Genomic DNA, 26349 nt, shown 5'->3' on the forward strand with positions numbered 1-26349 from the left:
ATTTTGTATCCAGAGCAAACCTGACAAAATGATGAACATTTTATGAGGAATTTATGTCAGCAAGACATGTATATTTAAAACGTATTCAGCTGGCTGACTGGCGACGGAGAAGTCCCCTTTTTCAGAAATGGTCAATGGTGCCTTTCAATCAGATGTTACAAAACTCATTTTTACAAAGAGACAAAAGGACAAATTTGCAAAAACAGACACATCAATTGCACGTAAATAGGAAAATAGTATTATGCATCCACAGCCTGATAAATGTTATGACATTACAACGTTAGACTGAAAATGGAAACATCTGAAGACATGGCTTTTGAATGCTAACAATTCTTTCGTAACTTAACATTTGTAAAAAATAGTATAATACCTAAACCCTACTCTGACCCTTTTCAGTTTTGCATGCTTAAATACATTAAGCTAACCTTTTCCAACAACAGTGTCTCATTTTCTAATTAGGTCTGTAAGCTGATCGCCAAGCTGATCCTGAAACTGCAAAGCTTCATTTTCTTCATATTTTGCTTACATTGTTGTTGGTATTCCTTTACCTTATTTCTCTTGAAATAGGCTCTCCGGCAGGCAGCAAAGCACTTCTCGCTGCAGAAACTCTTCAGCTCACTCCCCATGCTCAGAGAGTAGCGTTTGACGCCAATCTTCTGGCACCAAGCGCACATGATCTGTACGCTGGTTGTATCTTCGTCTGTTGGAAAAGCATGCAGTTGTGATTCTTGTTTATAGCTCCATTGGGAAAGCAAAATAAATATGCTATGCACCTATAAGCCTACAATTATCCACCTTAAAAAACATTATTGTTATTATTATTATTATTATTACTATTATTATCATCAATAATAATAATAACAATAATAATACACATTTCATAAAAATTGCATTTATAGTACATACAGAAAATGGTCAGCCATAACATGATAAAATGACTCAATTTTTTTGGCTCACACCAAACACAAGAAAAATGCAATTTGCATATGAATATGCTCAGTTCAGATTTGGGCTTTGTCTTTTTAGATGACTCTTACATTTTAGAGGTCTAACGAACATGTAACGTGAAGCTTAGTGAAGATGAAAAATCAAACAGAGCCCTTTTGCCACAAACAATACAACCATTTGGAATGCCCTGAGGAAGAACATCAAACAGGTAGACTGAAGAATAAAAACTGTTAATTAAAGAACGTTTTTTAGCACTGTAAAGAAAGGCCCTAAATCAACTGTCAGTGCTATCACTAACAAGCTTCTGGGGGCAGGAGTGACATTTTTTAACAAGAATAAAAAGCACACACAGGGCCGAATCCACAAAGAAAGAACTGCGGCCACCACTCATAGCAACTTGAGTTGCACTGTAATTTGCACCTGCAGTTTGCTTTGTTTCAACCATCTATTCACAAAGAACATTGCATTTATTTGACAAAAGAATTAATCGTATTTCTTCGTGTATGACTCAAGTTTTTTTTCCTCATTTTCAACCCCCATATTGGGGGGGGGGGGTCGACTTATACCAGCATAACTCAAAACCGTTTTTTTTCCACATTTCTGTGTTTTAATAATATTAATTTGAATGCAAAATAAGTACAATCTTGTCATTTATAAGGCTTAAAATGATTATGTATATAGGTCTAATTTGATATAGCATGCATCCGTTTTAGCGCGTTTGTACTTTCCAATGCACTTTCATCAAGCGCCGCCTTATTGCCTCTTTGTTGTCAACAACGAGACTGCGCGGCTCATTTTTCCGGCAGACTTTGACCCATTATGAAAGGAAAAATACGGCTTTACTTGTCTGTTCAAGAAAACGCGTGGGTGTCAGCTGTTGGGGGGAGAAACACAGTGAAGAGTAACCCATCCACGCTCTGGTCTTGCCAAAGTCGGGTAAAGAAGGCTTCAGCAAAGCATTTCTGGAGACCTCCATTTCAAACAAACTGGACGGGTCTGAAGCTGACAATCCACGAAAGAGTAATGAGGATGTTTGTGCAACGTCGAGCAGGAAGGAAAGGACGTCTGGGATTTAAATGGGGGGAGATATTTAGCTTGTCAAAATCCAAGTCCATCACGGTCTGTCACAAGCGATCAAGAAGGATCTTTGATGACACTAACAGGGATCTAGTTTGAAGCGTCTGTGAACAGTTTTGGGAGCAATATGAGTTTTTTTTTTGTTTTTTTTTTAAAGAAGTATATTGATGCACATAACTGTAAGACTGTTTGGCTAAATGATCCCTAGGTTTTAAAAAGACAAACTAATGGAGGAAAACTGTAAAAGCATGCCTCCAAAGTTTCCCACTCATATCACCAAATATTTTGTAAATCTTTTATGTGCGCATAAAGTAACTTCCATAAATTACTGTCAAGTACATAGAAAGAAAATGTATACAATATCCGGCCCTCCTACAGAAACTATAATTAGAATGTGGCCCATGGAAAAAATGAGTTTGACACCCCCTGAACTTTTGGGTCAGCCCTTTTTTGACCTAAAATTGGGTTATTTTTAAGACGACTGTAAACCTATTGATTTGATCTAATTTTGTTGTTCTGTTTTTGTTTCCACGGGTCTTGGGTGTTACTGGGCTAACCTTGGTCCTCTGTATTTTGTCCTTCTGTATCACATGTCATGCCATAGCTTGTGGAAATGAGTGTGGATATGGCATTAACATCACTTGAATTGATAATAAATCATGGGAATGTCAATTAAAATAATATTATAATGTTATTGTATATTGTAATGAGTAATATTATATTGGTAAGATATTAGACAGAAGACTTTTTTCTGTGGTATGGCTCCCATTAGATTATGCAGTAATTAAGCTGAGCCACGGCAATTTAAAAAAAAAAAGTACTTGCCTTTTTAAACGTTATTACAAGTCAAATCAAGCACTACCACCAGAGGGCAATGTTTCCCACATTTGCATGACAAAGGCCTCATATAATATTTACCAGTGTGAAATGATGTTGAGTTTCTCACCTGATTTTGAATATTTGCAGTGCTAGCTGTCAATTTAGACCCATTTTGAGAACTCTGACTGACATTTTGACCGTTAATTGATCAAAATTTGTTAAAGCTTTTTTGTTGGTTTGCATTCAGCAAGTAAGTTAGCTGTGTTGCCCTGTGTGGCTATTTTTGTCATTATTGTTTACTTTATTTAATTTAGTTTATTATTATTTCAAAGTATGAAGCCTTAAAGCCTTGTTTATATAATGTTTTTTTTAATTGTTTTTTAAAAAGCATAATAAATAGACGTTTGACCAAACATGAATAAACATGAATAATAACTGTGATTTCAATATATACCAAAATAATCGTGATTATTATTTTGGCCATAATTGGGCAGCCCTGCAGATATACCCAATGAAGCTATCAGTAAAAACACAAATGCCTTTATATCTTGCAAATGCTTTACACCCTCATTAAAATGTATGTAGCTGCAGTGCTGCTCTGTGGGTAGTGGAGACAACAAATAATTTGAAGAGACCCTCAGTGCCAGAGAAAATGGCTCTTCGGTGTTAAGCTGTGGCTCTGTGACCAGTGATGAGCTACAGGCTTTTATTGCTGATGCTGTTGTGGTAAGTGAAGAAAGATCCTCTGAGAGCCTCTTTGTGTCTCCCAGTTTTCACATTATGACTACGCGGGTGTGAAGAAAAAAAAGCACAGCCATTAGTCTCTCACCCCTGCTGACCCCTTCATCACATGCTGGCCACTCTTTTCACCTCTTGTTGGGATTAATGCACCTACAGGGCCATCCCATTTGAAGTTAAAGACTAACTTGCAATTACGAGAATGACTCCCTCTGGCCCTTCAGGCAGGACAATGGACAGCAAGTGCGTCACTGATTTTTCTGCTATGTTCGACATCTAAATCTAAGAGCCTTTATCTGTCTTTTATATGTGTTCTTTTTCTGGATTTGTGCCCACTGCCCATTATAGAAATGATAGCACAGCATTATTCGCTGTGTATCATAAGTAAATTGCTTGGAAAAAAATTAATGGGCTCTAGCAGGGGTGTCAAACATAGCCCGCGGGCCAGGTCTGGCCTGGAAATGGGTTTAATCAAGCCCGCGAGATGATTTTGTTAAATAAAGTAGTAAAAAGGAGATGCATTTTTTTCAATGAAATGTACAAGAAATGTGTCATGATTAACCCCTGAGGAAAATGTTAACCCAACTTGGGCTTTTAGATGTTTTTGGTGTGTGACAGCTAAAGGAAAAGCATACAAAAAAGCACTAGGAGGCTAAAATATTGCATGGATTGTCAAGACATGTCGACTTTCAATATGTCGTCTTGCCATCCCTTGTAAATGCTTGCAAACGGGAGATGGAGAGGTATACCCTGCAGGTGTCAAATTTAGCCCATGTCGGGCTCATTTACTGCCATTAAAAATGAGAAATATTGTCAATTTTAGATAGCTTGAAAACCCAATGTTTTAACGTCCATTTCCCCTGATTTTTGCATTAGAACTTTCAACGGCAACTCGTGAACAGGGTGCAGTAGAAATTCTTGTGTTGAGACCCCAAAACCACCGGGGGGGTCCTAGGGGTCAACTTATGACATTTGCAAGCCTTTCAATTACTTCATTGAGTGGCTTAGCCTGCAAAGTTCTTGCTATGCATTGTGGAACTTGGAGTTGACAAAGGGCTTCGATCCAAGAACTAAATGTTGCAGAGAAGCTATTATTTTGTGTAGGGAAGCGTTTTATTTAATGCAACACATAAGATTATTTTTGCATATTCCGGTCAGCAAGTTCTGCAGCATTGAATAGCTCTTTCTTTCCTCATAAAATGAAAATTCTTCAAAAGGAAACAGTCTCGGAATATATATATATGTAAATACACATATGTATAGATAGAGCTGATGCCACTGAACATGAAAAAAACGTATAATATTATATCTGCGTATTCCCGTCTGCAAAATCTGCAGCATTGACGAGCTCTTAACGTTTAATTTCTTGCAAAGTGAAAATTGTTAAATATGAAATAGCTTTGGATTATATGTAAACATACTCATGTATGGATAGGGCTGATGCCACTGAACATTTTTAGAGATTGAAAATATATTTATATTTGATGATGTTATGACCCTTTCAACGTCAGCCCTAGTTGGGTGATACTAAACCTAGGATAGTGACAAATTCCAGACACCCAGGGGTTAATAGTAATGTTAACGTTTTTTTTTTTTTATTTTTTATTAATAGTGATGTTGTGATTGTATTATTTCGGACACTATTAAAAAAAAAATAATAAATCTGATGTTCTATAAGGTATTAGATTTTAAAAGGTAAATAAAATATGTACTATGATTTTATTGGTACGGTCCACTTGGGAATAAAGTTTTCTTGAGTTTGACACCCCTGGGGTACAGTGTAATGAACAAGGTCAAATGCAGTGTCTTAATTTTCATGAAAAGACAAACTTGAAGTGGATTGTTTTTCAATGTTCTCCATCCGCTTGGCACCTTATAAAACAAGGCCACGCTTCTCAAACTATGCACATTTGCATGGGGGGGAGTTACACTCTCACAATTATTCAGACTGTCCTGATATATGTATAAGAACCTGCACTTCAAAAGGACCTTTGTCAGATTTTGCAAGGTGCATGAATAATTCAGCGTATGTACGGGGGGTGAAGGGAGAGCGGTTCGAAGGGGGTGTTGGCCGGGTGCTGGGCTTTAAGTGGCACCGCACCATCTGTTTCCCTCCTGCCAAGGCAGAGCCAGTGGGGACTCCTCTTCAGTGATGCCAAGGAGGCTCGTACCTTCCACCGGGCATAACAAACTCCTGTGCAACAGCAGACGCAAGAGATAATGATGCCGCTGTCTGGTCGAAGAGCGCGGACATTTCCTTGGAGAGTTTATGGGGAATATTGACACTTGGAGCAAGTGGAGAAAAACAAGGTGTACAGCAGGTAGCTAGCTCATTAGACACCTGTCCCCGGTGCCTGCCATGCCGTGTGAACATCCCAAGTTTGAACGCTGAATAACTGTTTTTGTTGATGGTAGCTTGCTAGTGTGCACAAGTGAGGAGTTTCTTTCCTTTGGTATTTTCGTAGATGCGCACTATTAAAAGTGAGCAGTTAGAAGAAATTGGCATTTGCACCGTTGTAGGCGTGAACGCAGCCAACTTGCTTTGCAGTCAAGGTATGCGTTTAGTCCAAAACTGCATTGTTGTTAAACGGTGTAAAGTCTACATGGCTGAGGTACATGCAGGAGAATGATTTGTGAGATATATATATATATATATATATATATATATATATATATATATATATATATATATATATATATATATACAGTGGGCCCCCGGGTTACGAACTTAATCCGTTCAGCGGCTACGCTCGTATCTCGAATTGCATTGCTCGTATAGCGGGCAATCCAAACCCATGTTAATTCGTGAATGCGTGCAACGCGCGCCGAAGCCTTAGGTAAAAAGGACACACTGTATACATATATTAAAATTGAGTGACATAATCTGCTATACACTTGCATTATATATTAAATACAATGGTTTAATAGCTTTTACCTTTGAAACGACGAGACTTGAGCTGGGTGTAAGCAGAGGGGGGCAGAGTCCAACGCTCAAAGTTAACACGGCGATACATATGCTATTGGTCTTACAGTGTTACAGTAACTCTTTCAGTCAGGGTGCAAATCACGCAGATACTAAAACATCATCCTCTTATTTCTTTCTTTACCGCTGCTAGTAATTTAAGAAGCTATGTCTAACAAATAAAGTTTGCAAAGTCTTCACAACATTCCGTTTTTCACTAATTTTCTCTTGTTCCTTCCATCATGTCCCATCAAGCTAGATAAAGGCGTTCGGCCAATAGCATATCGGCATTTCTGTGATTGACGTGTGACGCCGGCCAAAAGCATCTCCGTGAGTGAGACCGGGTGACCTTAATCGACCAATAGCATATTCGCATCTCCGTGACTGACTGATAATTATTCGCACTTTTTTTTTTAAACGGTTGGAATGTATTGACAATTAATTTAAAAAAAAAACACACATTTAAACCAATGACAATTCTTTGTCCTGCAATCGGCACATTTAATTTCATGTCAGCTGTTTTTCCCTTTAGCTGTACAAACACTACACTTAAATGGTAATATATTTAGACACCGTGAGTGAGACAGTCAGTGTGACGTTGTAAGACCAATAACGTTCACGTTACTGCCACAAGTATCTACTGATGATTAATGATGTCGCTACTGTTGATTTTATTGACGCAATTAAACGAGAACATTTCTACATACTCAATGGCCGACATGTCGAATAGCTCGTAAGGCGAGAGGTTTGTTCGTAAGCGGAGGACAAAAATCTCCCTGATCCACGCTCGTAAGGCGAATTGTTCGTAAATCAGGGTGCTCGTAAGCCGGGGGCTGACTGTATATATATATATGCATCACATCCAATCCTCACTTTCGACAGCTAATGAGTGTTTTCTTAACGTCCTTAGTCCCTGATTGAATATGATTCTTTACTGGCGGTGTTTTGATGTTTGTGGATGTATAATGAAATGCCAATAATTTGGGATATAAGTGTTGTGAGGACGTGTCAAGCTATTCAGAACGCAACAACCACTCAAGGGAAATTCAAAATAAAAGATTAGTAAGGCTATTGCATTGATGGCGATGTATTATTTATTGTGTTTATTTTGAAGTTGTCAATGTTATGCTACCCTCATTACGCAACGACTTTTTTCACCCCCATTTGCTGAAATCCTCCCCTGGATGATCCAGGTGGGTTTCTCTCCTCTTCCACTGGACATGACTGCTCCTTCTCTGACGACAGTATATGTGCAATGTCAATTGAACAAGCAGCCTTCACGAGAACACGCATTTTTTTCACAGGGCAATTTGCGAACCATGTGCGGCCTGAACCATGGCAATAATTCCGTATGGACCAGGGTCAAGTCTCATGAAACATGACCCTCTTGAACATAAAAGGACTATCGTTTAAAAATCATTCGGGACAGTTGACAGGTGCTTCATTCGCAGCTCAACGGATCCATGTGTCTAAATGAGGTGCAAAGTCCAAAATTGACAGCGTAAGCAGCAATGCAAAACCTATTTTGACCTTATTTTGAGCCATGTCTTTTGATGTATAGTTGCCTAGGGCTATCACAAGTCCCCACTGCAAAATGTTGACTTTGCTCGGGTACGTGTGTGACACACTGTATGTATAAATAGTGTGAAGGTTAGATAAATTGTCCAAAAGTATCATTATTTGACCTATTTGGACTTAGGGTTGGACTTAGGGACTGCCTGTCCCATTTCACACACCTTGACTTGACATCACCAGACTTGAATAACTTGGGATAGTCTGTGGATGAACAAAATGACTTTGGAATTACTTGGGACTTGAAGGTTAAGTGATTTCATTTCTGAAAAGTTGTATAGACTTAGCCTGAAATACCGTCTTGTGTCTTATGAATGTGTTTGTCAAAACCTAAGCGGTCCAAAAATCTTTCTGTACCTGTTGGGGGCTTAATCAGTGGTGGGGGTATCACTGGAACAGTGATGGGCTGAATGCCATGTTCCTTGGTGCTGGTTGTAGAGGCGGACGGTGTAGTGGAGTGCTCTGAGACTCCGTTTCTGGAGTTTGGCAGACACTGGGAGCTATTTGCTCGATCAGGAGACACTTCACTGCTCTGTCTTGAATTTGGAAGTTTTGGCAACAAGTTTTCTGTGAGGGAAATAGAAGGAACATAAATGAGATGCTGTTGATCTCATTGTAAGCTCATTGTTGATGACACAGCAAAGAACTTTAATATATAAATTATGGAGCAACTTTCTGTTTGGTGCATGTAAAAAAGAATCCATCATTTATTTTTCTGACAGTAAGCTTTGTTTTTGGAACCACCCCTGGACTGAACTGTGATTGTTTTATGTTTTTTTTTTTTTTTTTTTATGTTTTGTTTCTCATTTAAATTAAACTTGGGGAGTTTTTGAAGAGTTGTACACTATTTGGCAAAGTGATGCTCTTGTAAACTGATTTGAGTTCACTGCCATCACACAGCGTTCCTATCTTGTGTTTAAACTCGACCGCCAAAACAAAAAATGAGCAGAACGACATTTCATATCTTGAAAACTTCATGTTGGGGCGCTTGTATTTCAAGGCACCACTGTATGACTGTGAATTTTGCTAAAATCCTGTTGCTCTGACATCTGTGACAATCATTTGCTAAAAGAATTATAACGCAGCAAAACCCATTTGTCACCCCATTGATGCCATTTTACGTTATTTAGTAGCAACAAATAAAAAGACTTTCCTAATGCTATATGGTCAGCAAAGCAAAATCGAACATTTCTTGCAACACAATTGCCTAAATAGTCAATGCGATTCACGTAGATAAGTGTGAATCCATTCCCGCTGGTACAATTGACATGGATGAGGTCAAATGAATGGGGCGCGCACATTAGCTCAAGTTGGTCAATTGAAACAGCAAGACATACATTGTGTCACAACAGCCAATCAATGTAGTGAATGTACTTATTGGGTCACACATGGCGCCCCGTGAAGGTAGCATGTAGAAATAATGTAGGACAAAATAATCATTGGCAGTCTCTGGACACGCAAGCTTTACAAACCAGCCTTCGCCATGAACCCCATGAATGAAGTATCGAGCGAGGAAGTTGGTGTATCTGGTAAGTTTATTACTTTAAAGGTGTTCAACTGTGAATTAATATTAGAGTAGCATTTTGCATTCGCCTGCGTTATAATCAGAGGCAGGCACTTTGTCAGCACTAATAGACTGTCCGTTTTGTCGCCGACGAACACCCTTTTTGCCAACGGACCGATGAATGATGGGAATGCTAGGAAAAAAAAAATGGTGCCTTAAAAATGTCAGAATTGCAATTTTCACCCGGCATTGTAATCGTCGAGATAGACATTATGTCAGATGTCCGTCAACCAACCTCACTTTACAGTACCACCAAGCAGTGGAAAAATAAGTCTAGTTCAGTGAATAAACTGGGTTGGTTCAATCCACTACTTGTCATTCACAGTTATAACACCGATGACTTTATCAGAGATTTATTTGTAGTTGCTCCCTGTCTTAGTTCTGGTTTCAGGTTTCTTGCTGATAACAGCATTCTGGGATGTCTTTCAAGTAACCAATGAATGCAGAACAAATTTTCATTTTTTTCTATGATTAGCCCTTGGCCAGGAACTGCAAGAGATTTTTTTTTAATTTCTCTTATTAAAGACGTTTTTTTTTTTAGTCAATTCAAGTTCAGCAATACTTTGTTTCACTTGTAGTGTATGTGACATGAAATGTTTCACTTGTAGTGTATGTGACAGATGAAATTAAGACAAATGTTTTTGAAAATGTCTTTTACAGTTGTAGGGCAGGCAATTATAAATGACATCCACCATTTGAGGGTAATTTAAAGCATGCAAAAGCCATCTAGTAGACATGATTGTTAATTGCACTCTCATCCCCTGTATTAAACATGCTGGTTTATTATATCCTAGGGTTAAACAACTTAGCTGGCTTTGTTTTGATGTTAAACTTATATTACTGTGTTATGTTTCAATTGCAGTGTAACTGTAGAGCCACAGACATGGTGTTAACTTTAAGGACTAAAACAGACTTTTTTTTTTTAATGAGCGCTGACAGAAGTACAGCAGCGCCTGACAAATGATGGACAAAAACAAAAAGTCAAATGTCACCTTCTAGTGGTGGCGAAAGGTTGGGCAAAAATATACTGACGGACTGACGGACCGACAATTACAATTTTGAATGGCTTGAAAAAATGACAGAACGATGATGACAGAAAGGGCTCTTGGCTCTGACAAATGTCAGACCAGCAAAAAAATTTCTCTGGTTTTAACACTGATCGAGGCCACCTGATTGACAAGCCATATTCGTATTTCTTTGTTTGGTTCTATCAAAGAAGGAATAACACCTCTTCTTCCCTATTGTGATGTGGCACAAATTCAGCAGCTACAGTACATTTGTAACATACCACAATCAAGAGGCTAAGACCCAAGTACAGAATGACACTGTATGCATCTTTCATAGGTGTTATTTATAGTGCCTTGCACCTTTAAGAACAGAGATGTGCTGTGGCGTTTCGCCTATATCCAAGTTGTCCGAATCTCTCAGCTCCACCTTGTCATAGCCATACCAACCCAGCAGCTCGTTCATGGTGTTCTCTGCAAAACTCTGCATACAAACAAAAGAATGACATGTCATAATTTGTCAATCGGTAGGCTGTATAAGAAAACATTGAACGCCGTGTCAAAAATGACCATTTGTATAAAAATGCATATTGTTTCAATTTATGCCACCATAGTATTGTAATAAAATGCAGAGGTATTGTAATGCTATAGTGAAAAGGTCTAGTAAACATGAGTATGATAGTTGAACCTCTTGGGGCAAATAACAGCTATGCAGAAACCTATCCAGTTGACATACATTTACAGTATTTGCCTCTCATTTCATTTCATTACATTGCATATGTGATATGAGGAAGACATTTTACAAGCATGTTACAAAGCAGTGTATTTTCTCATTAGTTTTGCCTCCCAGTAGCTCTGTGTGCAAAACTTAGCACTGGTAATAAATGCATAGCTTTGCAACTCTGAGCCAGAGCATTGTTAATGAGCACTGACAGTACCTATTGATCTGTATTGATATAAAATACCACAATGGTGGCTTGAACACTGGGTGGATGTGACGTGAACGTTAGCCACAGTCCAAATCATACAGTAGTAGAAATGTTGGAGTGTGCTATTTGTGACGATTCAGCAATATTACTTATATATCCACATTGCTTGGTATAGTGTTTATAATCTAGCAATTTGCAACATCCAATGGCTTTGTAAAACTGATGTTATTTGCATGACCACATCACCTGAGAATAGCTATGTTTCGTCAGGCATTTTAAAATCTAAACTGTACCTCTTCAGTTTGATGTCACATACCGATTCACTCTACGAATATTTTCAAACATGATGCCTAAGAACAAACTGTGCAATCTGATGAGATATTCTCCTGGTACTTATGCAGAATTGAAACTGATCAGTATTTATGCCAAAGGTACTGTGAGGGAATCAGTGAACAACCACAGCATCAAATCAATGCTTCCTGTTGAATATAAACTATGGCAGTCACAGTCAATGTAAAACAAAACAGCAGAAGAGAGAAGAAAACACACAGCAACCTTTTCTTTTGGTGTCTATTTTTTTTTCCCGGGCACCATGTCCCTTGTGTCACCCCGCAACTTGGAGAAAGTGTGAGGATTATAACAAGTAGAATCTAATCCGAGTTGGCGTTTTATCAAAGCAGAACCATAAACTTGGCTCTGGGTTGCAACAGAGGAAACAGCAATGTACTGAAACAGCCACCGACAGGTTTAGTTTCCTGTGCACGGTATACACTGTACATGTCATTGATACATGTTTGCACTTCACGAATTCCTGCAATCAACCAATGTTTCCCAAGATTTATTTAGCAAAGGCACCCTATATTATATGCAAGGGTCTTCAAAGTTTTTGGGGTCAGGGACCCTTTTAGAAAGTAAATTTTTCAAGGACCCTCATTGCAAATGTTTGCAGAAACAAACAAACAAAAAATAAACATACAAACAATAAAAAAAGATATACATAAGTGCCCTTTTTAGATAGCATTCAATTATTACATTTTTAAAAATACAGTACATTAAACTGTTTTAATTGATTGCTTTATTGAAGTCATGAATACTTTCACAAATTAATATAAAATGAACACAAATAATTGTTATCTCTTCTGTAATTTAGTAGCATCAGTAGTACAGCTTAGTCATTTATATTATAAAACAGTAAACAAAATAAAGTACACCAAACATGACTCAGTTAAGTCTCATATGCAAATATTGTTATACTGTATCTTATTAAATGTATAGTGCATAAATTTAACCCTGTCCAGCCCATCACAAAACGCACTATCTACAGTTGCCAGTGGCGGCGCCAAAAAAACAACAAAAACAAAAAAGAAATTGACTAGGCCAAACAAGGCACAAATCTGTAACTGTTAAAATATCAGCTCAATCAGTTCCAAAACACCCACATTTTTTCACGGCCCCAACTTTGAGAAACATTGTTTTATATGATCCTTCCATCCATTTTCTTGATGTATAATATAGTATACCTACATTGGAGAACACATTTCCAGCACACCAGGAAAAAAAAAACTCAATGGCAAAAGGTGGATACTCATCGTTATTTTACTCCTTGCCGTCTAATATAAGAGAGTTTAATTATTCTGCCCCTATACTATTCAGCATAGTGTAGTGATGTGACATCCAGGAAGAAAATGTGTCCTTTGAACAGTTCTTCACTTTGAACGATGTGAACCGAGGCTTTGTAGTATTTGAAAGATGTGATAACTTTTGTCAAAACATCTCTGGTGCAGTCTACACATCTGTGACGGCCAATGCATGTAAAGCAGGGGTGGCAAACTCGGGCCACATTGTAGTTATAGTTTCTGTCAGAGGGTCAGAATGACTGTGAAGTGCCAGGGGTGGCAAACTCATTTTTACTGTGGGCCACATTGTAGTTATATTTTCTGTCAAAGAGCCGTTACAACTCTGAGGTCAAATAAATCTTAAGTATGATTGTCACACATTTACTTAGTTTTGAAATTGGAGGCCGATCATATGTGTTCAAAAGATGGACTGGTGACCAAAATAAAGAAAATCTTGTTTCACAAAAATTTTTTTTTTAAAAAATGCAAGTTTGATATTTAAGAGAGAAATAGTGATAATTTGCATTTTAAAATGACATGGCGGGCTGCATCTGGACCCCCTGGCCTTGCGTTTGACACTCATGACCTAGATTCAAGATATAGGTCTGTGGCAGGGATGTAAAACTAATTTTTAAAGTGGGGCGCATTTTGGTTTTGTGGTTGAAGTTTCTGTCAGATTGTGACAGAAACTTTTAATTCAGTATGATCTTTGAACTTTTACTTATACCAGAAATCAGAGGCCAGTAAAAAAAAAAGTATTCAAAAAGGGGATTGGTAACAGAAACAGCTTGTTGTTCCCCAAAAATATTTTATAGTTGAAGACAACTTGTAAATTTGGTGTCAGAAACTTGAAGTCACACAAAATGATGTGGCGGGTCGGATCTGGCCCCCGGGCCTTGAGTTTTTGCCACTCGTGATGTAAAGTGTACGGTAATTTATATTTGCTTATGTTCTCAAAAATAATAATAATTTGTAGAATTTTTCAAGTCAAACATGTTTTACGTACAACCTATGATGTGAAATGAGTTAACGTCATTAAAATTTATAATTTAGAAGAAAAAATAAATCATTTAGAAGAAAGCGGTATATACTGTATGAAGTGCAATTTATTACGAATCACAGTGTATTTTTTGGATTGAAACACTGATGTTTTTAAATATGCTCAAAAAACCCAAATGATATCAAAAGACCTTGATATCATGGATGACATATTGCTCTGTACAGAAAAACACAAAGAAATTATCCTCACTGTTCCAATACACAAAAACGACACTGCCAACCACTGTTTTTTTTCAGGTCTGCCATGCAAGACTTGAGTGGTCCTTTCACTTTTAATCCAGCACCACACCATGAGGTTGCATAATTTTGAAGTGTTCGAACATTAATGGCCCCTTTAGTGTGCTATTAATTTATGTATACTATACAGTACCAATCAAAAGTTTGGAAGCACCTTCATGTTCAAATAGTCAGCCAAATCAAACTATTAAACCTTTAAAAAAAAAGCACAGCTGTGAACTAATAGTAATTCCTTGTAATAAAGTATCATCCACCACATAAAGCTGACCGAAAAACTACCAAGGTGTGGACTGAAGAATCTAAATTATAAAACTTTATCAGTTTTGATGAACATTTTTGTTTAACAAAGAATTCCATCAATATTTTCTCTAACTTAATGACTTAAATAATTATCTACAATTCAGAAATTCATTAAAAAAAAAAACACTTGAATTAGAGGGGTTTTTCACACTTTTGACTCATATTGAAATTGGTAAGTATGTAAACTGACCAATACAGTATGTTGCTGAAACAGGAAAATACACAAAGGAAAATCAATCAATCGGTCAACAGAAGTTAAGGTTTTAATCCCAAAGATTTAAATAACCTTTAAAAGCGGAAAGCCTAGACTTCGATCAGATCTCGATTGTTTTCTTATGCTGGTGGATAAAACCAAATTATAAAAACTACGTGAATGTCAAAATACTAATACTGATACCGTGTCTTGAAGCATTTTCGTAACAGAGGAGGTCTAGGATTTTTTTCACACATAGGGGAGAAACAGAACTCCTGAAGTTATTTCAGTTTTTAGAAAATTAAATGAAAATTAAAATGTGAATAACATATTAACTATCAATGTAGATGCAGACTGCATATTGTTGTTTTGAAACCTTTTCATGAGCAGATGATTTAGGGAAACGGAATCGTCAGGCATCTTCAGCTTCTTCACTCTTGTTGAAACACTGATACAACCAGTATGGCTTCCGCTAACCATGACAATAGATAGAAACCAAAAATAAAACAAGATGAATTCCCCAAAACACATGCAAACTTTCACTTTTGCATATCCCTTGTCCATTTTGACCTTCTTTACTTTTTCTAGGCTCTCCCTCTCTGCTTTCATTTCCCTCTCCTTTCCTTGATATCTGATCTGCTGGAGACGCTCAGGTTACAGTTTTTACAGCTTAGCCAGCCCCGTGCTCCATACATTCCTTTCTCCCCTTTCTTTGCCTCTCTTCTTCCCTCCATGCCCACTCCTTCTTCCCTGTGATTACTCACCGGAGCTTACTTTGCCCTGGCACACATTAAGCTGCAGCCAGATGAAGGAAACACTGTCAGACTGTTAAGATTTCCAGTGGACTACTCACAGGGGAACATTGTGTATTAGAGTATGCGCGGGTGTTTTTTCCTCTCTGGCATTGGGCAAACATATTTAAATTAAAATGAGTTATAAGTATAGAATACAAAATGTTTTTTTTTTTTTGGGGGGGGGGGGGGCAATTGAATTTTGGAGGGGATGAGTTGGCCCACATACAGTGTCAGCAATAATTCCACATCTGCATATGAGCTTGTTTATGTTTATTAAACAAAAAAATTCAAGGTTGCGTACTAGTGAGCTACACTTGAGTGTCTTTTCTTTGTAAAATTGTTTTGATCCCTTAACCACATCCATTTCATGCAACTTCTCTGCGTATTGACAGCAATGCTGGAGTGTGTGTTCGCTCTATCACCAGTGCAGCTCTGACTGCTAATAGTCAAGTATTATTTGCTTAATTAAATACTGACATTGTAGTGTATTCACTTGAATGATTGGAGTGCAAGAATTATGGAAAGATACTGTCGTTCCAAAATGCACCGATGGTACTGAAAATAGCTGTAGTAATCATTGTGTAATAAAATTCCGCCTTACAGGAGATGTACCGTAAAAAAAAAAAAAACAATATGTAATTACTTCAAAGAATAATTATATTAAAAAAAGACCAATTTCAACAATATCTGAGCATAAGACACATCGTTTAGTGTACAATACTGACATCATGTATAGTACCAGACAAAGAATGGGATAGAATAGATTAATTGTCATTGTACAGCAAGCATAGAACAAAATTGAGTGTTGAGAGCGCTACTCTGATTGGTGCATAAATAAATAAACACTACCACCAGGTGTTTGGAAACACCCTCTAATTCACAGTTTTTGAATTTTAGATTAATTACTATTAAGAAATACTGACCAACTAATTTGGTAAATTAAAAAAAAAAAAGTAAAGATCTTCTGCCCAGATAACAGCTTTGTACATTGTTGTATCTTCGTGGTCAGTTTTATGACATGATGATACTTTATGACCTTGGAATGACTTTCACGTGACAGAAGTGTAAATATCTCGAATTTATTGACCTCAATGTGTGTGAGAGTGTTTGAATTCAAAGGAGCTTTCGATTTTTTTGACTGGTCCTGTACTTAAAAAAAAAAAAAATACAAATGGGTATTACTGTTGAAGCTTCCAGTATTGCAGAAATGTTCGGTATTATACTGGCAGCTGTGTTTTGAATGAGTCTGACCGACCCATAAATGTATTGTGATTATTATGGCGTGAAATCTGTTACTGATAGTAAATTTGGTTAAAAAAAAAAAAAAAGCAGTGAGAGAAAAACAGAAAACCTAAAGTAACTCCGTATAAAGGGACACATGATTTACGCAAGTTATTTTAATGTACTGCAATAAAACAAAATCTTGTAATATACCAATAACAGTAATAATGACACGTCAATTAAAAGAGAACCACAACAGATTAAAACAAGACGTTTTCATTACAGTGACAGGGGGGGCTGTAGCACATGGATGCGTTTTAATTCCAACTGGATTGGCCCAAACACACAAAAAAGGTTGTTTCAGGTCTCGCTGAGTGCCACCATTCCAGTGCTTTTTCAAACATTCTTAATAGAAATTCCACAATTTTCCCTGAAATGTTAACAATGATGAGTGTTTTGAACGCGATTGGCCGAAATGTGTACAAACAATGAATGCCGTGATGGGAGACAAAGCGACACACATCTGCCGTCCAAAACCGAGATCACTTTCTTTCTCCTCAATTAACGGCACCGGGCTCGAATATCATAATGTGTACCCGACAAAGGCCATAAAAGGAACCGACGTGTTTCGGGGACTGAACCTTGCAGGCCCAACACGGAAGACAATAAATGTGTTCCTGTCGAGTGCGTAAAGCTGACAACAGACGCACATCTGGATCCCACGCCTTAAGGCAGCCGGGCTGCACACGCATGCAAACGCACGCGCCTTTACACAGCCGACATAAGCACGTAACGCAGCATGAGGGGGCGAGTGTTCCCCCATTGATTTGCACTAATTATGGATGCCCTCCGTTTAGCATTTATAGTAATAATAGTAGCGGAGGGGCGAGGTGCATTCAATGCGCACGGGATTTTCTATGAACCTTTCATTAAAGATGTATTAAAAGACGAGAGGCGACACCGCTGTCACAAAGCGTTGCTGTTTGAATTGCTTTCTAACTTATGGTTAAAAATAATAATTGATAGTATGATGGTGATGATGTCGGGATGATGCTTGCTGTTGGCAGCGTGCGCGACAGAAACAATAGAACTTGGGTAATACGAAATGTGCAAATACATTTCAAGAGAAGTCTCACATGCAACATATTATTACACTTGTGAATGATTTACAAGTGAGGGCGACTCGTGCTTGAACACGCGCATGCTCCTCGCAAGCACTCCACGCGTAAACAGCATGCAGATCCGTTACCTTCATCTCTTCATTAATGTCTCTTTTCACCGGGTGAGCTGGTTTTCGGCTTCTTTTATTTTCCGGGGGTCTGCCCTCTTTTTCCATCTCTGCCATGTTTTCTCGCTGTTACTTCTGTCAATATTTGCCGAGGGTGTATATGGGGGTGCAGGTACTGAACGGGGGCGAGAGGCAGCTATTTACAGTCGCCAGACGGCGGATGTCTTGCAGCTTCCCAGCGGCTCGTTTGAAGCTGGTGATGCCAACGAGGGCTTGCCGTGCCGGGCTAAGTCAGCCATCTTCTGCCCGTCCCCTCCGCGGTCCGTGCGCCTGTGTTATGCCGCCTCTGTCCCAGAGTCAAAGGAGAGGTTGAGCGAGAGGGGAAAGGAGACAGGGGGAGGGGCCTATGCTGAAACATTATATGACGTGTCGGTGATTAGAGATAGGCTGTGTCTTCTCGGTTTCCCATGGAGCGCAATCAGTGCAGTCGAATCCGTTCAACGCAACTGGCTTAGCTAGTCTTCAAGAGGCTAGCAGGTGCCCTCGCGGCCGCCCATCTAGTCCACATAATTTAGTGATACCAGTGTGGCATGCAACTTTAAACTGCTCTTCGCGACATTTCGTAGTGATTTCCGGATGGAAGTTGCATACGAAGTGGTACCTTGAATGATGATTTCATGCATCTTTATAACTCAAGTATGAAATCAATTACACCACTGAAATGAAGTAAATTTCCTTTCATCTGTTCCAAACTCCCAAACTAGAGCCAAAAACTCAGTGATATCGGAGGAGAAATGTCCTGGGCAAAAAGTTTACTTGCTGTTGTTAGTATCTACAACAACACTGATAAATGTGGCAGCAGCATACGACAGGTTGAATATGGACAATACGTACTCAAGATGGACATACGCCCATTACTTTCAGTTCATCAGAGATAAAGAAAAGAAGAATGTAATTGTTAGGTGCACTTTGTGCGTGACTCCTAAAAAGCTGTAACTGCCAAATAGGACCAGTAATTAGACAAATCATTTAAAGTGGTGCCATAATAACGTGAAGTTCGCAAAAAGAAAACATGTGAAAGATTGCACTCTTTTGCTGAGGGATGCCACTTCCACCTCAAGCGGTTAGGAGATTCAAGGTAGAGTATGTCGTACATAAAACATATGCTGCTGTTTCCCACAGTGGATTCACCACCGGTTTTGGAACCTTGTCATCAAGATCCCTGTCGCACCTAGCAATAATGACAAGGTAAGCGAATGCTAATTTTCACAGTACAATTGCTATTAATAATAGTCTATACATGTATCAAGAAACTCATCCTAAACAGTACTTTAAACACAATAACAATGATGCAGGCTAACTGCTAACGCTAGCGCCAGCAAAACCATTTAATCTTGAAACATCTGTCCCTAACCTAGCCAACTGAACTTGAATTTGAATATTAACGTTGAAACTGTGAAATGCATTGTTTTTTACAGACAGCATAAACAACGCATCACCATGCTGTGAAGCTAAGTACTGAAGGGATTAAAGTACAAAGAAAATATTTTGTATATTGTCTTGAAAGGTTTACAATACAATACAGATGAAATCATTTGTAGTGTTTTTAGACTCAAGCCAACCTTCCACTGAATGTGTAATGAGCGTAATGAGGTATATTTAGAATGGCAAATCCATATTTCCAGTTGAGAGTGAGAGAAATATAAAAGTAATGCAATATTAGTGTAATGCATTACATTTCAAATACAGTAATATTGTAATGGAACTAATTACTTTGAAATGACAGTAATATGTAATAAATAATGCATTATAGTTTTGAAGTAACTTGCCCAACACTGGTACACACAATAAAATAAATTTAAAAAATATATGATTGGCTGGCAACCAGTTCAGGGTGTCAGCCTACTGCCCATGCCCAAAGACAGACATGTCCACGACCCATATGAAGTTATGTTAGGGACGGGGTGGGCAACCTTTAACATTCAAAGAGCTATAAAGACCCGGTTTCCACAGAATAGGCAAGACAGTGAGCCTTGTCGCTGGCTTGGGGCTGCCTATCCAAGGAGAGAACATGCAAATGGATTTGAACTCCAGTCCCTATAAACACACACACATACACACATATGTAAAACAAAGCGTAAGCTTCTGTTTTGACTGGCTCCTGTGAAGCAGTTTTACAGGACCGTATTTCTTTGGTAGCAGCCACAACGTTCGAAACACAGAGAATGCAAATTTTTATTAAAAAAAAAAATGTGTTACAGGATTAATGTCTTGCACATAAACGTTGCTCCAAACTCAGCAGTGAGTCTACACTGCCACTCGCATCAACCACTTCCGGAAGGGAAATTCTAGTGTGCTCTTTTTCCTTTGTGTGCTCTGTATTTCTTGAATGTTCTTATTTTCTTGCATACATTCTTCTTCCCCCGGCCACTCTGGTTTCCTGACACATCAAAATCACATGAATGGAAGGTTTATTGGACACTCTAAATTGTCCTTAGGTGATTGTGAGTCTTGTTTGTCTTTGTGTGCCCTGCGATTGGCTGGCAGCAAGTTCAGGGTGCCTACTGCCCGAAAACAGCTGAGATAGCCACCACCAGGATAGGTCCAGCCACCCGAGAGAGGATAAGCAGCTAAAGATGCTGAAAGGATACACATCAGGCCCATAAAAGACATTTTAATATAATGGAAAAGTTGATTTATTTTTATCATTCCTTCCAAAATGTCATACTTTCAAATATTATCAATTAAGAGCCCACAATGTATGTGCTTTCAAGTATTTATTTGTTTATTTTTTAATAATTTGTGTTTCCAGTATATAAAGCCATGAAAGGAGGGTTTAAAAAAAATGCTGTGAAGATACTCTCACCAGTTCTCATAAAGAGAGATAAATGAAGATCACATTTAATGAATCCAAATATTATACTTTCAAAAAAATGTATCAATCTTTGATAACTGGTAGGAATTACTTTTGCCTTAGCAACTGCTACTATGTGCCATGGCATTAAGTCAATCAGCCTGTGGCATTGCCGAGGGGTTATGGAAGGCCAGAGCTTGATGGTTGCTCTCAGCTCTTCTTTGTTTTTGAGTCTGGTGTCTCTTGTGTGTAAAATAGTGACATGCAAGTCAATTCCTTGTCTATCTTAGATTACTCACCTCGGCATTGGTTATAAAAATTTTATAAATATATTTTTAATTTTGAATGACAGGTTCATACCTTATCAACAATTTCCATTACCGGTAATTACTGCATACTGACATATCATTTGTTTTTCACTGAAATTAATGTTATCAATACATGTTTTGTACCAAGATCCCTGTATGGACTAATGAAAGCCTCTCAAACAACAAAATTCCATGTCTGCATGTTCTAGTCAGAGTATAATGTCTCAGCATTCGGAATCTAGGTTTACATCCATCCATTTTCTTGAGCCGTTTTTCTTCACAAGGGTCACAAGCTTGCTGGTGCCTATCCCAGCTGACTTTGGGTACTAGGCTGGGGAAACCCTCAATGGCTGCTGGCCAATTACAGGGCACACAGAGACAAACGACCATTCACACACCCATTCACACCTAAGGACAATTTAATAGGTCCCATATACCTGCCTTACATCTTTTTGGAGTGTGGGGGGAAATCAGACTACCAGGAGAGAACCCATTCAGGCATGGGGAAAAAGAGTAAACTCCAAACGGGGAGGTCAGAGCGTGATGGGGACTCTGAACCACTGCGCCACTGAGCTGCCTATCTAGTTTTACACTTCAAAGCAAATTTCGTGATTTCTGCGCATTGTGGTTTCAAATCATTTGTGATGGTTTAAACAACATGATGCAGGTACTGTAAATGTTTGAGTAACACTCAACGATATCTACCTGACAAGAGAAACCTCATAATCAAATTTACAAGAGAAAATTTATCATCACATTTGTATCAATGAAATGTGCATGTAGCATTTCTCCAAGGCTTATTGGTACAACTGTATGGCACAAGGTTACTGACATTTTCACCAAAGAGACAGTTTATCCCAGCCGTCTTCGGGGAGTAGGCAGGGGACACCCGGGACTGGTTGCCAGCAAACCGCAAGACACACAGAGACAGACAAACATTCACACTCACACCTAAGGGCAATTTGGAGTGTCTAATATATGTACTGTACGACGCATGTTTTTGGTAGGAGACTGGAGTGCCCCAAGAACACTTTGTGAAGAACACTGGTTGCCATCCAAATGCAAAGCACACAGAGACAAACAACCTTTCACACACACAACCACACCTAAGGACTATTTGGAGTGTCCAATATACCTTCCAAGCATGTTTTTGGAATGAGACCAGAGTGCTCCAAAAAGACCCACTCAAGCAAAGTGAGAATATGCAAATTCCACACAGGAAGGTTGGGACAAGTTGTAATCGAACACAGGACCTCTGAACTGTGAGGCAGACATGCTAACCACTCTTCCACTGTGCTGCCAATATAATCAGTTAACAAAATAAATAATATATAACAAAAAAGATAATTAGCAAATTTGAATGGTCGAGAAAAGAGCATTCGATTCATGGGTGAACTCTCTGGTGGTCAGTTCTGCAGGTGCCATGTCAAAAGCATTCAACTCTCAAAAATTGCATTTATGTGATCAAACTGCACCTTTTATCCCGAAGAGCATAAGGCACACCTGTGCAACAATCATGCAGTTGATAATGCCACATATGACGATGAATGGATTATTTTGGCAAAGGATCAATGCTGGAAAAAAAAATACGATTTGGATTTGTGGCAGGCCAGTCCAGGGTGTGCCTTGCTCGTCACCTGAAGACAGCTGGAATGGGGTCCAGCATGCCTGGGACTCAATGCTGATAAGGGGTTCAGAATGGGTTGGTATTTTAAAAGGAAATAAACGGCTTCCCAAAGATAAAAAATGTTTTGGAAAGAAACATTGGCAAAGCAAAGAATCAACTCAGAACAAGTTTTCAGAATCTTTTTGAATACTGTATAGTGTTGTTCTTATTGTTCATCGATGAATAAACATCTCATTTAAAAAAAATTCACGTTACTTCTAAAAAAAAAAAAAAGTGAAGGTTTTTTTGGGGGGGTGATGTTTATTTTGCTGTATAAATTCTCAAAACATTCTCAAATCTCTTATAAAGAGATGCATAACTCAATTTTAGTTTTTACTTTTGTAGATGTATATATTAGTTGCTGTATTTTTTATGTGATAACTTTTAGAAGTAATTGAATTATTTCTTTTACTTTGACCGGTCTGGTTTAATTTAATTTAATTTTAATTTTACACCTGTATACGTAGTTCTACTTGAATCCGATTCCTCTAGCCATCTCTGGATTTACAGTCAAAGAAAAAAATCCTGATACCTGTACGCCTATTTCGCGATTTTAAGCAATACGATTGTTTCATTAAATTTGTGATTTTCATTTAGGAGTAAAAACGCGTATCTATGGAAAATTAATGTAACGCGATAGTGTGCCAGGATGTGACGTAGTTGGCGTGTGATGACGTAAGTGTCTATGCCTGTCAAGATGGCGGCGCACTGTGACAGGTCGTGTGTTGTGAAACAGCTAGTTGCAAAGCAGTGAGTTGTCTCTGGATAAATCAAATCAATGAACACAATTTAACGGGATGTGGCTTCGGATGTATTCAATCGTAAAATGGCATGACATACCTGTAAGGCGCTGATTGTTTATTCGAGGGAAAATGTTTGCGCCTGTATGGACGCGACTCCCATGTACAGTCTGGCACGGAGTAGTGCAGAGGACGTTGAGTCGTTTCTCCAGTCCAGGACCTTCAAACTGGAGTAAAGTGGTGTCCGACGCCGAGAAGATTGTGGGTTATCCAACTTCTTTCATGAGCCTCCGCTGTCTACTCAGTGACGAGTTCAGTAACGTCGCCATGCATGTCAAGAAGCTGGTCGGAACCCAGCACCCCCTACTGAACACCGCAAGGTAAAATTGTTTGTTATTCCATTTGTGACCATTGGTTTGACATAAAATTAAATAAATTTCAGTGCAGGGTTTTACCAACACAAAAAGGTATTACAATGTAACCACCAAGTTCAAATACATTACTATAATTTGGATAAGTGAACGTGAGAGCACGTGAGTGCAAGAAAGAATTATGGCGAGTATGTGACGCATTGCCACAAAAAGAGCCAAAAATTATCATGCATCCCTCCATTTTACACCCATCTTAAAAAGCACAGGAGATGTTCGAGCTGTGCTTTTTCACCTGCCTTTGATCAAATCCTAGAGGTTTGGTGAGTTGGTCTCAGGGGTTTGGTGGAGCCTCCATTGCGTAAGTCAAGACATTCCAGACTCATCTTGACAATTGGTGATGGGACGCCCTGATGGCCATCACTGGTTGCAAATCATCTATTGGCATTGCTTGGCCCTTTATAGCAATTAATTTTGTGCAACATTACAATAACATATATAACATACAATTTTTACTAAAGAAGGGTTTGGGGAATGGACATATAAAACTAATTTGGATAGTTGAAATAAAGTTTAGCTCTTGCTTTTAGTTGAAAGGGACAAAGTGTAATATATAGACCAGTGGTTCCCAACCTTTTGATCACCGCGGCACGGTCAATGCCTTAAATTTAGACTGCGTGGGGGGGGAATCTGCTCTAGAGCTGTCTGCTCTAAAAACCACATCATCCTTGTCACTACGCCTCAGATTTATATTGATATATTATATTGGGTCTGGCTGCTTTAAAAACCACATCACAAACGTATGAACGGGGCTTTCTGTCGCTGTTGTAGCTTTTGTCCACTTTTTTTTTTTTTTTAAATCGCGCGAGGAGAGGGGAGGGGAGGGGAGGGGAGGGGAGTGGAGCCAGCTTCCTGTGCACGGTATGGAAGAGTACTACATGAGTACGCTGCCAGGTGCTAGACCGCACAAGCACACAGATTGGATAATTTCCCACGGCACACCTGACAATATCTCGCGGCACAGCACAGTGGTTGAAAAACACTGATATAGACAGTAAGTATCTAGAAAATCACTATAAATTTCAGTTCAATCAAATCAACATATTTTTTTAAATATAGGTCTTGTAGGTCTAGTAATCCCTATGTATATTACATAGGTAGCGCCGCTTGGGGGCAGTCAGTGTTTCTTTTAGCCACGGAAAGTGAAAGAGGAATACTTTCCCCAACCTAATTCAAATCATGTGTTGGATGTCTGTGTCTTATGTGCAGCTGAGCGAGTTTCTTTTTTGTACGTCAATCGCAAATAAAAATGGAAAAAGGAGGAAATGGAAGGTTTGTAGGTCAACTCTAAATAAAAAAAGGAGACGGAAGAGAAGAGGGAGTGGATGAGGTGGAGGCTGGGGCGGTGGGTTTTGCTACATGGAGCACAAGTTTCACACCGGTGTTGGGAGTTAGGATAACTAGTTATTCCCCGCATTTGAGTTCTTTCACTAAATAAAAAATAGAATGCCAGCAAAGATACAACAAGCATCTACCTTTGAGAGAACGTCCAAAAACAGCAGCTGTGGCTTCCTTGTATCGCTGCATGCACATGTTGTTGCCTGATGTTAATCCTTGTGTGCCTGGGTCAACTGTTCTGCTTACTTGACTGGTAAGAATGGCGTTTGCACTCAAGAAAAGTGTGGAAGAGGTGGATTTTCGCAATGGAGTCTGTACTGTTCAGCGCTTGTGTCAGTCGTCATGTTTTGTGGCCAATGGACTTCCCACCTCCTGCTGTAGCCTTGTATTTGAAACCTGGATGAATTTACCGGCATTGACATATTTGCTCGAGTTTTTTACATTCCGTGTTGTTGTGCATTGAAACCAATGACAAATTGTATTTGCTTGCTCTCTTGCTCACTTGCCGTATGCTTCCAAAGTATGGTCTCTCTGAGACAACGTGCGCATGCTTCATTCACATAACATCAGTAAACTACAATTCTTATTTCTACACAACGCAGCTTTAAAGTGTATTTCTCAGTTATAGTTTGGTTACCAATTATTGTTGTTGACTATGTATCTTCTTTTGAGCATTTTTACATTAGGGGTTGATGTTGTACTCACCAACTTTTTTGAAACTGATTCAGTCACTGAATTGGTCATTGTTTTCCCA

The 26349-nt window shown here is 38.7% G+C and overlaps 2 protein-coding genes across 4 annotated transcripts in view; one reads left to right on the plus strand and one right to left on the minus strand.

Moving 5' to 3' along the window:
• sobpa (sine oculis binding protein homolog (Drosophila) a) overlaps positions 1–18610 on the minus strand; it is a 46156-nt gene extending 27546 nt beyond the window's left edge. Inside the window, exons 1-5 of one of the 2 annotated variants that reach the window (XM_088433051.1) lie at positions 18466–18508; positions 18283–18396; positions 11048–11168; positions 8474–8683; positions 549–700 (exon numbers count right to left, since the gene is read on the minus strand). In XM_088433051.1, the coding sequence (XP_088289177.1) occupies positions 549–700; positions 8474–8683; positions 11048–11168; positions 18283–18378 (579 nt within the window). In that variant the 5' untranslated portion in view covers positions 18379–18396; positions 18466–18508. Of the gene's footprint in view, positions 1–548; positions 701–8473; positions 8684–11047; positions 11169–18282 lie in introns of both variants that reach the window. The other variant, XM_088433052.1, reaches the window with a different exon arrangement.
• The window catches only part of pdss2 (prenyl (decaprenyl) diphosphate synthase, subunit 2), a 39213-nt gene continuing 31079 nt past the window's right edge, over positions 18216–26349 (plus strand). The window contains exons 1-2 of one of the 2 annotated variants that reach the window (XM_088433054.1): positions 18216–18315; positions 19444–19509. In XM_088433054.1, the coding sequence (XP_088289180.1) occupies positions 18299–18315; positions 19444–19509 (83 nt within the window). In that variant the 5' untranslated portion in view covers positions 18216–18298. Of the gene's footprint in view, positions 18316–19443; positions 19510–23761; positions 24210–26349 lie in introns of those variants that run through there. The other variant, XM_088433053.1, reaches the window with a different exon arrangement.

The sequence above is a fragment of the Hippichthys cyanospilos genome, chromosome 14 (assembly GCF_059441005.1).
Source record: "Hippichthys cyanospilos isolate Australia breed blue-spotted pipefish chromosome 14, RoL_Hcya_1.0, whole genome shotgun sequence".
In the NCBI taxonomy this organism is placed as follows: domain Eukaryota; kingdom Metazoa; phylum Chordata; class Actinopteri; order Syngnathiformes; family Syngnathidae; genus Hippichthys; species Hippichthys cyanospilos.